The sequence below is a fragment of the Canis lupus genome, chromosome 20, assembly GCF_003254725.2.
Source record: "Canis lupus dingo isolate Sandy chromosome 20, ASM325472v2, whole genome shotgun sequence".
In the NCBI taxonomy this organism is placed as follows: Eukaryota; Metazoa; Chordata; class Mammalia; order Carnivora; family Canidae; genus Canis; species Canis lupus.
The window spans coordinates 51,124,894-51,139,262 of record NC_064262.1 but is presented as its reverse complement, the minus strand read 5'-3'; the positions used below and the strand labels follow the sequence as shown (position 1 = coordinate 51,139,262).

The following is a 14,369-nucleotide window of genomic DNA, read 5'->3' as shown; positions in this document are numbered from 1 at the left end:
ACTCCCGTGCAAACCTCTTTCTCTACATCCCATTGGTTCAATTACTGTATACTAAGAACCTATTAGGTGCCTGGCACCTTTCTTTTTTCCTTCCTTCCTTCCTTCCTTCCTTCCTTCCTTCCTTCCTTCCTTCCTTCCGTCCTTCCTTTCATATGAGCAGGGAGCCTGATGTGGGGCTCAATCCCAGGACCCCAGGACCATGACCTGAACTGAAGGCTGGCACCTTTCTTAGCAAGGAAGCTCAGCAAGAAATAAAGACCCCCTTCTCCAGGAGCTGACATTCTAATGAAAGAGACAGTCAAGAGTCAAGATAAATAAGAATGACATCATCTGTTAGAATGCGGTAAAAGCACCGGAAACAATGACTGGGAAGGCCTATGAAGGAAGGAAGAGTGACTCTAGACCCAGTGCCACCCGGGGAAGGTAACATTTGAGTAAAAACCTGAAGGAGGTGAGAAAGTGAGTCATGCAGATATTTAAGGGACAGAGGTCCAAGCAGAAGGGAAGCTCCAGTGCAAAGGCCCTGAGGCTAGCATGGGATTGACCAGTTTCTGGTGAGAAGACCAGTGTGGCTTAAACCACAGAGTGATAAAGGGGGAGGGTCGGAGGACATGAGGCCAGGTCCTGCAAGGCTTTGCAGCCTGCAGTGAGGGCTTTGGCTTTTGTTAAAAGTGAAATGAGAGGTGTGGAGTGTTCTGAGCAAGGGAGGGATGTGATCTGACTCCGGTGTTTGCAGGCTCCTTCTGTGGAGGGAGAATGACTATGGAGGGGGGGGTGCGTGGTGGAGAACTTGTGTCCGTGTGAGTACAGCGTCATTGGGTAAAAAAAAATCCCTTTTTAGTACCTTATGTGCCCATGACATCAGGGGGGTAAAGACTTACGACTCAGGAGACAAAGGGACAGCTTTCTGTTTCAGGATGATGACCAAAGAAATCCACTCAAGAAACAGGTATTGAATCTCTACTGTATTATAGCCACTATCCTGGGTGCTAGATCTACAGCAGGGAAGGAAACTGAGCAAAATTTTTGTCCTGGGCGAGTTTATATTCTAATATGGGAGACAACAAAAAGCATTAAAAAACACAAAATTACATAGGATATTAGAAGATGAATACTGAGTACTGATGGGGAAAAAAAAAGTCTAAGGGCATCAGAAGGGCCAGGAGTGGGGATTGCAATTTTATTTTATTTTATTTTTTTGAAAGATTTTATTTATTTATTCATGAGAGACACAGAGAGAAAGAGGCAGAGACACAGGCAGAGGGAGAAGCAGGCTCCATGCAGGGAGCCCGACGTGGGACTCGATCCCAGGTCTCCAGGATCATGCCCTGGCTGAAGGCGGCACTAAACCACTGAGCCACCCAGGCTGCCCGGGATTGCAATTTTAAATAGGGTGGTCAAGACAGGCTTCTTGGAAGAGGTGCCATTTGAGCAAAGAACTGAAAGAGGTGAGAGAGAGAGCCATGTGGAGCTCTGGGAAAAGTATGTTCCAGGCAGAAAAAACAGTGCAAGTGCAAAGGCCCTGAGGTGGGTCAACTTAAATGAATGAGATGCCATCAGGAAGGCCCAGCCATGTGCTTGCTTCAGCAGCACACACTAAAATTGAAACGATACAAAAATAAATTATAAATAAATAAATAAATAAACAAATAAATAAATAAATAGAAACGATACAGAGATTAGCAGGAAGGCCCAGCCACCCCTGACTCCTGCCGCTCTCTCCCCACTTCTGGCCTTTGCAACCCCATTCTTTCCATCTGGAATAGTTTTTCTTCTCTGGACAAACTCCTGATGGACCCTCAAAACCTGAACTCTCAGGTACAGCTTCAGGAAAGTCCCCTCTGAGGCCCCTGCCCCCAGGGGTTAAGAGTTCTTCCCCTGGGCTCCCCCAGACCCTATATACCTCCTTTCCCCTATTCTGATTCCTCAGAATTCCTATTCTGATTCTGCACTGCACTGAGTATCTCAATGTTATCTGCTGGAATTCCCTATGCAGTACATAGTAGGTGCCTAATAAATCATTAAGCAAGTGCTATTCCACCATTTGTTACATAAACCCCAAACTTCCTGGCACAGGACAAACTTGCAAATCTGCCTATAAAATCATAAACTGGGGATCCCTGGGTGGCGCAGCGGTTTGGCGCCTGCCTTTGGCCCAGGGCGCGATCCTGGAGACCCGGGATCGAATCCCACATCGGGCTCCCGGTGCTTGGAGCCTGCTTCTCTCTCTGCCTCTCTCTCTCTCTCCGTGTGACTATCATGAATAAATAAATTTAAAAAGAAAAAAAAATTAAAAAAAAAATCATAAACTGGGGCAGCCCCAGTGGCGCAGCGGTTTGGCGCCGCCTGCAGCCTGGGGTGTGATTCTGGAGACCCGGGATCGAATCCCACGTCGGGCTCCCTGCATGGAGCCTGCTTCTCCTTCTGCCTGTGTCTCTGCCTCTCTCTCTGTGTCTATAAATAAATAAAATCTTTAAAAAAAATAAAATAAAATCATAAACTGGTTCTGGGAGGAGACATATAACTGGTTGTGGTGGTAGCTTTTAGAGAATGGAACCAGGGAGGGGCAGAGTCAGAGACTACAGGAGACATTTAACTCCAGCTATACTTTTGTAGTTGTTGACATTTTCTTTACCCGGGTGTGTGAATTACCTATGCAAACATAAAATGAATAAATAGAATGCTACAACATAAAGAATTGAAAGACCTTTCTAAATTGCAAAGTGGGTGGAGTTTTAAATAGGCATCCACAATTATTCTAGCAGGGATAGAATACACAATGAAATACATCATAAATTTTTATTAATACTACACAAAAAATACATGTTATACATCAGATACGAACACACACAAAAAAAGTGCCCACATCTTTAGTGCAGTATTAAAGTCCTTCAAGGTTCACTCCATCCCTGCTTTGGCTCTTGACTTTTTTAAAAATTTAATTAATTAGGGCAGCCCTGGTGGCTCAGTGGTTTAGCGCGGCCTTCACCCCGGGGCCGGATCCTGGAGACCCCGGATCGAGTCCCACGTCGGGCTCCCTGCATGGAGCCTGCTTCCTCCTCTGCCTGTGTCTCTGCCTCTCTCTCCCTCTCTGTCTGTCATAAATAAATAAAATCTTTAAAAAAAATTTTAATTAATTAATTTATTCATAAGAGACACACAAAGAGAGACAGAGACAGAGGCAGAGGGAAAAGCAGGCTCCCCGTGGGGATGAGGGGCTTGATCCCAGGACCCCGGGATCATGACCTGGACAGAAGGCAGACACTCAACCACTGAGACACCCAGGTGTCCTTTTTGACTTGTTCTCTTTTTTAAAATATTTTATTTTATTATTTATTCACGAAAGACAGAGAGAGAGGGAGAGAGAGAGAGGCAGAGACACAGGCAGAGGGCAGGCTCCATGCAGGAAGCCTGACATGGGACTCGATCCTGGGACCCCAGGACCACACCCTGGGCCAAAGTCAGGCGCTCAACTGCTGAGCAACCCAGGGATCCCCTTTGACTTGTTCTAAAGCTAAAACTCACCCTCAATAAAAATAAAAATAAAAAATAATAATAATAATACCATTACATTAAGTGTTCACTTTGTGCTATGCATGACTTCATCGCATTGAAGTCTCACGACCTCTCCATTTTCCAGATGAGGAAACTGAAGTTGGCTTCCAGACCACGATCTAGGTGGCTGAGCTCCTCCTGGTCCAGGCCAATGAGTGGGGTGGGGGTGGGAGAGTTGTCAGGCTCTGGAGGCAGCGAAGGCTGCTATGCGTTCATGCCGCCCTCTGGAGGCCACGCGGGGAACGTGGCAAAAAAACAAAAAACGAATATTTGGACGTCAGTTGTAAGGATGCGCAATGAGGGAGGCGATCCAGGGTCTGCGGTCTCCCCAGCTTGCTCTGTGCTCGGAGAGCGGTCTAAGCGCGGACAGGACCGTGCCTCGGAGGTGGAGAAGACCCAGACCCCTCTGTGGTTCCAGGGGAACACGGCCCTCTGCTTTGGGGGATCTGAGACGCACGGTCCCATAGACTCGATCCTAAGGGCTTTCCGCGGGAGATGAGGCCCTCCACGTAAACACACACACAAAGCCACTTTATTGGAAACCGAAAAACCACCGCGGAGGGTTTAGGGGAGCTAGACGGGGGCGGGGGACGGGGCCTGGAGGGCGTGACCGCCACCCAAAGCGTAACCGCGGGGGGTCCTAGTGTCTTAGGTCCCGCCCCCGAACCGCCCCAGCCATAGGCGGGGCCGCTTTTCCACACTTAACGCTCATTGGCTGGACGAGGAGCGTAACCTTCGGCAGGGAGGCCTTATTGGCTGAATTCCTGCACAGGCGCTTCGGGGGCGGGGCCCAAGAAACGCGGGGCCTACGCTAGGAGCGCGCCTTTTTGCTGCGAGGTCGCGTTTCCAGGTGCTGCTGAGGGTCCCTGCGGCCAGGCGTGAGGGTCGGGGGCTGGAGGTTGTTAGTCTTGGGCGGAGATGGGGGCACCCTGGGCCAGGCCCCGCCGTCTTCGCTCTCGCACGCTCAGCTTTCCCGCGCGGATCCGAACGGGGTGGGCGGTGTCGCGGGCGTGATGTCATCGCTAGGCGACGCGCGCAGCCCGAGGCAGCCGTGACCTCTCCGCGTGGGGAGCTGCGCGACGATGCTGCGGCTAGTCCGGCCGCGGCGCGGGCCTGGCGCCGGCCCACGGGCTGCCGGGTGAGGCCGGAGGCTGGGGACGGGGTCTGAGGACAAAGGTTGGCGGTTCCGGGGGTCGACGCTCACTCTCGGCCGCCGTTTACAGGGCTTGAACGCGGTGGCGGAAGAGGCGGTGCCGCAGGCGGCCAAGCCGGAGGCCGTAGGGAGCGCGGGTGAGGCTGCCGGGGTCGCCCTAGGAGGGACGGCGACCGGGAGCCCAGACGCGCGGCCCTGACCGACGACCTCCCAATCGCTTCAGGTCCCCAGGAGCCCGTGCTGCGCAGGTGCGAGCTCCCGGTACCGGCGCCCCGGCGTCCGGTGCAGGCCTGGGTGGAGTCCCTTCGGGGCTACGAGCAGGAGCGCGTGGGTCTGGCCGAGCTGCACCCCGAAGTTTTCTCCACAGCGCCCAGGTGAGTGGGAGTGAAACGGTGAACCGAGTGCCGGAGGGACGAGAAGCGGGGCTTCAGGGATCAGGATGACCTGGGCTTGAGCCTCACTTTCTCCACCTGCCAAACGGGGATGATGGTTTTCCCTCCTGCAGAGTTGTGTGAGGTTGAGGTCCCCCAAGAGTTAAGGACGCAGAACTCTGGAGCCTGAGTGACTGAGTTCAAATCCTGCCTTCCCTCTTCTTGTGTTCCAGTGTCCCCCATTGTGTCAAACCTCAAGAGGTTGCTGTGATGGTGACATGAGTTAATTGTGGCACGTGATTGATTCTGTAGATATGTTGATTATGATTGCTGTTACCGGGTTTTGCGAAAATAAGCACTTACAATGGTTAAGCCCTTACTGAGTGCCTAGCATAGCCTATTTACATTTTGGTTAAGTAGATCCTTATGGCAACCCTAGGATAGGATCCAGGGTTGCGGGGGGTTGTTTGTTTGTTTGTTTGTTTGTTTTGCTTTGCTTTGTAGATAAAGAAACTCCGCACAGGGCACCTGGGTGGTTCAGCGGTTGAGCATCTACCTTTGGCTCAGGTGGTGGTCCCAGGGTCCTCGGATGTAGTCCTGCATTGGGCTCCCTGCATGGAGCCTGCTTCTCCCTGTGCCTGTGTCTCTGCCTCTCTCTGTATGTCTCTCGTGAATAAATAAATAAATTTAAAAAAAAAAAGAAGAGAAAAGAAAAGAAACTGAGCACAGACAGGTTAAGGAATTTGCTCAAAGTCACACAGCTTCTAAGCTTTAGAGCCAGGATCTCAACCTTATGTGGGCCAACTCCTTGGGCTGGCTTATTGCTCGCTTGCCAAGGCATATGATGCCCCTCAAGTGCATTGTATCTGGCACTTAATAAGTGCTGTTAGTTCATTACTATCACTACTCAGTAGCCCTCTCATTAGTCCCCTGCTTTTACAGAGTCTCAATCTAGTGGAGTGACAAAAGAAATTAAAGACAGGATCCCTGGGTGGCTCAGTGGTTTAGCGCTGCCTTCAGCTCAGGGTGTGATCCTAGAGTCCCGGGATCGAGTCCCATGTCGGGCTCCCTGCATGGAGCCTGCTTCTCCCTCTGCCTGTGTCTCTGCCTCTCTCTGTGTCTCTCATGAATAAATAAATAAAATCTTTCAAAAAAAATTAAAGACAACATATACAGAGTCCCAATCTAGTGCAGGATGACAAAATAAATTAAAAACAACATATTTTGTGTATTTGGTAAATACTTAAAAAGCATCTGCTATGTGCCAAATTCCATTCTAGGTGTTGGGACTACAGCAGTGAGTGAGCACCAAGGTTGCTGATGTTGCTTATAGTTAAGAGCGAGGGTCTGCAAGCTTTTTCTGTAAAGGGCCGGATAGTAAATATTTGCGGCTTTGCAGGGTATAATGTAGCCATGGCAACTCCTCATCTCTGCTGATGTAGTGCAATAGCAGCTATAGACAGTTTGTAAGCAGAAGCATGGCTGTGTTCCAGTAAAACATATTTACAGATACAGGCAGCAGGCCAGATTTGGCCTACTAGCCATAGCAGTTTGCCAACCCCTGGCAAGCTACCCTGGAGTCATGTCCAACATAGCCACATAATGTGAATCACGTGTATAATTTAAATTTTGCTAGTAGCCACATTTAAAGAAAAATAGGAAGAAACAATCTATTTTATTTAAACTGATATATCTAAAATATTGTCATTTCAACATGTAACACTGGCCACATTTCAGTTGTTCAGTAGCCACATGTGTGGCCAATGTCTACTGAATGGGATACTGCAGGGCTAGAGAAGCAAACCAGTCCATAAAGGAGGTGGCAATAAGTAAGTTGTAAGAATAGAAAGAGAGTAAGATACTGTGAGAAGGAGGATGAAGTGGCTATCGTCTTAGCAAGGAGGCTCCTCTCGGAGTTGTTGTTTGGGCTGAGAAGGAACCAGCCAGGGGAAGAGCATTTCGGGCAGAGGGAACAGTGAGCACAAAGGCATTTCACAGAATGGAAATGGAATGGGACTGGAGGTGGTATGAGATGGGGCAGCGAGGGGCAGGGACAGATCACATAGGGCCCTGGAACAAGAATGGGGGAGCCCCTGTTTTCATGTGGTGCGGTGGGAAGGGCTTTAACTGGAGGTAGGCCTTTCACGTCCTCTTCTTTCTCCATAGGTTGGATATCTTGCACCAGGTTGCCATCTGGCAGAGGAACTTTAAGAGAATTGTGAGTGCCCGAATTGGGTGACGTTGGTGGAAGGAGGCAGGGAGGGCTCCTCAGTTTGTCTTCCCTGGACTGCTAGCCTCAGGCCTTATCTTCTCTCTTCTGAACTATTCACTGATGGGTGATTTGCCAGGTGTTCATTAGGCATTGTGCTGTGGACAAGACCGGCAAGATCCCTGCCCTTCTTGAAGTTCAGAGTCTAGTTAGCTGAACATGAATCAAGTAGTCATGCCTGTAAAAATATGATGAGGGAAGTTGTGCCAGGAAAGGGGATAGTTATCCTCAGGTGTGTAGGAGGTGCTGACTTAGGTAAAGGGGATAGTGGCGTGAGGGTAGAGGTAATGGGAATAGCACATGCAAAGGTCCTGCAGCAGGGACGACAGGGAGCCAGGTATGGCCACACAGATCAGCAGGAACAGTGGTGAGTAGTTTGGATTTTTTGCCAAGTGCATTGAAGAAGCCAGTATCGGTCATGTCTCTTTTGCTTTCCATCTGCTTACCTCACGTCCAGGGAGTCCTCCCCCTGCTCACACCCTCCCTGGCTCACCATGGTGCTAGGAACGAAGTCTTCAGCCTGACATTGGAAGTCCCTCGTCACGTCCCCACCTGTCCCTGATTTTCTTCACTCTCTACACACGTTTCCCCATGCCACACCTTCCTTTCAGTCGCCACCGTATGAAAATCACTCAAAAAATACTGAGTGCCTACTGTGTGCCAGGCAGCAGCGCCCCTGCCTTTCTGAGGCTGTGAGTGAACGAGGGAACTCTCGATTTCTTCAGCCTTCTCTCCCTCCCCAAGTGCTGTGTGCTTGTCCCGATGGAGCCCTAATCTCTGTGCCTCTTGTCAGGCTCCCCAGTGGCAAGGGTTCCCAGGCCTGGGGCCTTTCGGCCGTGACCATGTCTGCCTCGGGAACCTGACCGTCTCCTGCCTTTGCACCTGCAGAGCTACGCCAAGACCAAGACCAGGGCGGAGGTGCAGGGTGGAGGCCGGAAGCCTTGGCCACAGAAAGGCAGTGGGCGCTCTAGGCATGGCAGCATCCGTTCCCCCATCTGGCGAGGAGGTGAGTGGGGGGCGTCTGGGTGTTTAATCGCACATACACACCTACGTCTGTTGTGATGCCTCGTCAGTCCCATTCCTTCTACTTGGGCAGGGGCAGCAGGACTCAAGCCCAGAGACCTCACTGGCCATGTGCGAGTCAGAAAGTTGTCTACTTTCCCAGCCCCCACCAGCCCTGGCTCTAGCCTGCACTCCCCCATCCCCACCCCTTTTTAAAAAATATTTTCTTTAGTTGAGAGAAGAGAGACAACAAGCAGGGGGAATGGCAGAGGAAGAGGAAGAAGCAGGCCACCTGCTGAGCTGGGAGCCCAATGCGGGGCTCAATCCCAGGACCCTGGGATCACGGCCTGAGCCGAAGGCAGATGCTTAACTGACTGAACCCCCCAGGCGCTCTCTCTGTGTGGCCACAGCCCCTTTTGACCCTGACTCCTGTCTCAACTCTCCTGGACCAGACTTCCTGCTTTTCCTAAACCGCCCAGCTCCCCACCTTTTTGGGAAGTCTGAGCTCCTTACCTTGGCCTTCCAGGCAGTGGAGCCTACAGGCTGCACCCCCCACCTGTTCCTCTACATCCTCTCTGACCAGACACCTCTCCCATTTGCCTGGCTGACTCTTTCCATCCTTAGGATGTGTTTGGCCTGTGCCTCTTCCAGGAAGCCCTCCCTGACCTCCTTTGGCTGTGCTGCCCCCAAGAAGACAGCCCTCATTCCCTGGTTCCTGTGTCTGAATACGAATGACATGAGGGCATTCATCTTGTTCTGTGTTGCACCCCCAGGGCCCAGCAGAGGATGGACACAATAGGTAGATGGTCCTCACTCAGGGTTTGACAGCTGAGAAAACAGGCTCAGTGAGGCAAAGTCATCTATTGCAGGTGATGCTGGACCTGAGGCCCTACCTCTTTGCTGATTCTGTTTGGTGCCTCTCTACACCAGCCACTGTGACAAATTTCTGACCTCTATGCCCAGCTGGGGTCTTTACCTGTTCACACCTCTGTCTCTGCAGGAGGCATTGCCCACGGCCCCCGCGGCCCCACCAGCTACTACTATATGCTGCCCATGAAAGTGCGGGTGCAGGGCCTCAAGGTGGCGCTGACGGTCAAGCTGGCCCAGGTACAGCCCTGATCCCACCAGGAGCTGCTGGGGTCCTGGGGCCTGGGCTGTGGGGGCTGGAGAATTCAGGCGGCTCCCGGGAGGCCTTCACGGGCTCAGACTGCCCTTTCTTCCCAATAGGATGACCTGCACATTGTAGACTCCCTGGAGCTGCCGACCTCGGACCCCCAGTACCTGACAGAACTGGCCCGCTACCGCCACTGGGGTGACTCTGTGCTCCTTGTGGACCTGTGAGGGTGCGGGACAGAGCAGGGGTGGGGGTGCTGGGTGCCAGGCCCTGGCCTCTGCAGCTGCAGCATTCCCCTCCTGGCCTCGGTTTCAGAGCATACGAGAACATGCCTCAGAACATCGTGGCAGCCACCACTGGGCTCAAGACCTTCAACCTAATCCCAGCTGTCGGTGAGCAGAGGGCCCCGCTTCTCCCCAGGTCCCCAACAGCCCACGGGCCAGTTCCACTTGTACACCTGCCACTCTGTGCCCTCATCAACCCAGCCCTCAGCTTGGCCGAACAGGGCATCGGGAAATGCCATCCTTAAAGGCTTTGTGCGACCTCTGGTCTCGGTGCTGGGCACGGAGTGATTGCGCGGGCTGCCAACTATCCTCATCTGGCTCCTCGCTCAGACAGGCGGAGCTGTGGGGTCCTGTCTGGCTGGGCCAGGTCTCAGCCATCACCACATTGATTCATCCCTAAGGCTCTCTCTCCTGACTGCGTGACTGGCTGCTTCTCCGACAGCTGCACCTGGGGTTCTCAGGAGCACCTTGTCCTATAAGTACTCGGAATTCCACCTGTTGTACCCCCCAGCGCCCCCCTCTCCTTGGCGGCCCCGTCCCCGGGTTCCTGTTCTCTTCTGCAGCCTGTTGTCCCCACCACGGCCACCAGAGGGCGCCTGTGAGCCCCGGAGCCCCAGCGCTCCCCTCTGCCCACAGCCTGGGGGGTTCCCACTTCCCTCTTTTCAAAGCCCAAATACTCCTGAGGCCCACAAGATCCTGCACAACTTGCCCCATCCTCTCCTTCCGGTGTGTCTGTCCCACTGGAGTGTGAGGTGGGAATCACAGCCGCAGCGCAGGGCAGAGCCAGGCTCACAGGAGGCTCTCCATCTGCGGCTGACTGGAGGGTAGTCGCTTGCCCAGGGTCTTGCCGTCAGTGAGCAGCTGAGCCCAGGTTTGAACCTAGCCTGCAAGATCTGGGACCCCATGCCAGGCCATGTGTCTCTATAGGAGGGGAATGTGGGGAGGGGTTTGCTCCCTCCAGGAGGAAAGGGGGCTCCAGATGTGGTAGGCAGCCCAGCCTGGACTGCTTCTCTACCCCCACCCCCAGGCCTGAACGTGTACAGCATGCTCAAACACCAGACCCTGGTTCTGACCCTGCAGACCTTGGCCTTCCTGGAGGAGAAGCTGCTCTGGCATGACTCGCGCTACACACCCCTCTACCCCTTCCGCCTACCCTACCGCGACTTCCCCTGAACCCGGATCCTGTGCACTCTGGGGCCCCATCAGGCACCCTCTTCCTGGACCACTCCATGCCAGGTGCCTGCTGTGAGCCAGCCTGAGCCCCTGGCAGGCTTGGGAACCATGTGCCCACGCAACCCACTCATCCCAACAGGAAGCGAATTCCACAACACACAGTAGCCAGGCAGGCATCACTACCAGGAAGGGGCAACGCAGCAAGAAAGCTGGACTGAACTCTGGCCCCAATTTTCTCTTAAATTTTGAAGATAGATTTTATTTTTTAATCAAGGAAGAGAAACAGAACAGCTCATTCCCATTTTGTAAATACTTCTACTTGGCAAGTCCAGCTCTCCTCAGTGCTAGGTGCTTCTGGGTACCTCTCTCAAGGGACAACCTCAGGGCTGTTTATAGCAATGACCCCACCATCAGCTTTCCCAGGATGAGTCCAACTCCAGTAGTGTGCAGAGGAGTGTGGGCACTGCTGTCCCTAGGAACCCATTCCCAAGCCCTGTCACCGAGAATTCACCTCCCTGATGGTGTCTCGGGTGCCCTTGATTATGGTCCTTCAGGCCAAGCAGTGGGTTTGATTCTACAAATAGGAAGTGTAAGCCTGGGCTTTCACCATGATTTTCCCCTAAGCAGAGTGTGAAGCTACGTCAATACACGAGGAAATAAACACATTTGTAAAAGCACCTACCTGGATATCCTCATTTTTTTTTAAGATTTTTTATTTATTTATTCATGAGAGACACAGAGAGGGAGAGGCACAGGCACAGGCAAAGGGAGAAGCAGGCTCCATGCAGGGAGCCTGATGTGGGACTCGATCCCCGGTCTCCAGGATCAGGCTCTGGGCTGAAGGCGGCGCTAAACCACTGAGCCACCCAGGCTGCCCGGGTATCCTCATTCTTAAGTCTGCTGATGTTTGCTCACCATGTTCATTTTTTTCGGTAATAGTCATAACTCAGATTATAATGCAGTCAGTTTCTTTAAAGTCATCCAGACCTGACATCTGCATGTGTAGGCCCAGCCAGGCCAGGCAGCCACAGTGACCACCCATGGCTAGGCTGCCCCTTCCTTGACAGAAACATCTCTGGAATGCGTCTCCAGGGAGTGCCTTCAGAGCTTGCAACACATTCTTTGAAAATCCTCAAAGATATCCTTAAAGCACCAGATTCAACTAAGTAAAAAAGCCATTTGGAGCCAGTAGTAAGAAGGGGAGCAGAGGGTAGGTAGGAAATGGGGCTGGGGCTGAAGCCAAATGTCCCAGTCTCGCTTGTGCCTCTCACCGGCCCCACGGACACGAGTGAGACCCAGCTGTTCTGACGGCGCCCACACCAGTCTAGGTTTGGCTCCGAGTACCGCTGCTTAGTGGTCCACTTCACGGCGGACGGGAAACCAAGCCCAACACCGCCCTCGCCGCCAGACTTTCCAAAGAAATGTGTCAGAACCTGCTCCACCGTCCTGGAAACCCTCAGCCAGACTAAGGACGCAAAAAAGCATTAGGAAAAAAATGATCTGAGGGCACCTGGAGGGCTCAGTTGGTTGAGCATCTGACTCAGTTTTGGCTCAGGTCGTGATCTCAAGGTCATGGGGTTGAGCCCCCTCCCCCCACAGCTCTGCGCCCAGCCGGGAGGCTGCTGGAGAGTCCCCCTCCTGCTCTTCCCCCCCATTCGGGCTCTCTCTGTCTCTCAAATCTTTAGGGCATCTGGGTGGCTCAATGGGTTAAGCATCTGCCTTTGGCTCCAGTCATGATCCCCGGGTCCTGGGATCAAGCACCCCTGCTCAGCAGGGAGCCTGCTTCTCTCTCTCCCTCCGCCCCTCCCCCCGCTCATGCACACGGCTCTCTCCATCTCTCTCACACACAAAAAAAAAATCTTAAAAAGAAAAAGATAAAAATAAGTCTTAAGAAAAGATCTGGGACGCCTGGGTGGCTCAGCAGTTGAGCATCTGTCTTCAGCTCAGGGCGTGATCCCGGAGTCCCGGAATCAAGTCCCACATTGGGCTCCCTGCATGGAGCCTGCTTCTCCCTCTGCCTGTGTCTCTGCCTCTCTCTTTGTCTTGAATAAATAAAAATTTTTTTTAAAGATCTGATAACTAGAATGTGCTTCCAAATAATCAGGAGGCAGTGTGTGTATTAGTTTCCTAGGGCTGCCTTAACCGAGTACCACTGGCTGGGGCGCTAAAAGAACAGAAATGCATTGTCTCACGGTTCAAGAAGCTAGAAATCCGAGATCAAGGTGTCGGCGAGTTGGTTCCTTCTGAGGCTCTGACGGAGACGTCCCATCCCTCTCCCCTGGCTTCTGGTGGTTTGCTGGCAATCCTTGGCATTACTTGGCTCGTAATCACCCAAGGTCTTCCCTCACCTTCGAATGGCCATGTTCCTGGGTATGTGCCTGTGTCCAGATTTCCCCTTTTTATAAGGACACGGGTCATATTGGGTTAGCCCTTGCCCGGATAACTTCATCTTACTCATTTACAACTACTAGGGTTAGCACTTTTTTTTTTCTCTTGCTGGGAAGAGCAACAGTTGATCCCATGACGCGGTGTAAGGTGAGATCTGGAAAAAGAATCAGCTGTGAGAGGGGTGCCTGGGGCGCTTGGCTGGTTAAGTGTCTGCCTTTGACTCAGGTCCTGATCCTAGGGTCCTGGAATCGAGTCCCACATCAGGCTCCCTGCTGATCAGGGAGTCTGCTTCTCCCTCTGACTCTACTGCTCACTCATACTCCCTTTCTCTCTCTCTCTCTCTCTCTCTCTCTCTCTCAAATAAATAGATAAAATCTTTAAAAAAATCATTAAAAAAAAAAAAAAGCATAGGGATCCCTGGGTGGTGCAACGGTTTGGCGCCTGCCTTTGGCCCAGGGCGCGATCCTGGAGACCCAGATCGAATCCCACGTCGGGCTCCCGGTGCATGGAGCCTGCTTCTCCCTCTGCCTGTGTCTCTGCCTCTCTCTCTCTCTCTCTGTGTGACTATCATAAATAAAAATTAAAAAAAAAATCAGCCATCAGACCTGTGGAAGCTGGCACATGTGGCTTCATCATGTATCCTCTGCTATTGTCTGTGTTTGAAATTCTCTATAATAAACCTTAGTTTTTATGTTTTTTAAGATTTTATTAAAATCTTAATAGGACTGGGATCAGACTCCCAGAGAACAGGGCGGGGTGGGGGGTGGGGGGCGAGAGGCAGGTGGCTCTGATGGTGGAGCCAGGGTGTCTGCTTCTTGGTGGTCAGCATGGAGGCCCCCTGGGTGGAGCTGAGACAAGAGTCCCAACCCAGACCAATGATGCCCCCACTCTGGCAAAGGGGTCTCTAGGAAAGAAAGCCTCAGAGTCCCCCATATACCCCCCAAATCCACCAGGGGTGCCACTTGAACACACTGCCAGGCCATCCAAGAGGGCAAAGCCACCAGCCCAGGAAAAACTGCCCTGTCCCCCATCCTCTCCTTCCTGCACGTGGGCAGGAGGG

The 14,369-nt window shown here is 52.4% G+C and overlaps 1 protein-coding gene across 1 annotated transcript; it reads left to right on the top strand.

Annotated features, from left to right (window-relative positions):
• Positions 1-4,315: 4,315 nt before the first annotated feature.
• MRPL4 (mitochondrial ribosomal protein L4) lies at positions 4,316-11,598 on the top strand (the record flags this gene model as incomplete). The annotated part of the gene is made up of 9 exons (XM_035702760.2): positions 4,316-4,693; positions 4,779-4,845; positions 4,932-5,082; positions 7,246-7,297; positions 8,237-8,354; positions 9,351-9,457; positions 9,578-9,687; positions 9,780-9,856; positions 10,776-11,598. Coding segments are annotated over 9 exons (1,206 nt in total), but the record flags the coding sequence as incomplete, so codon positions are not given.
• Positions 11,599-14,369: the final 2,771 nt, after the last annotated feature.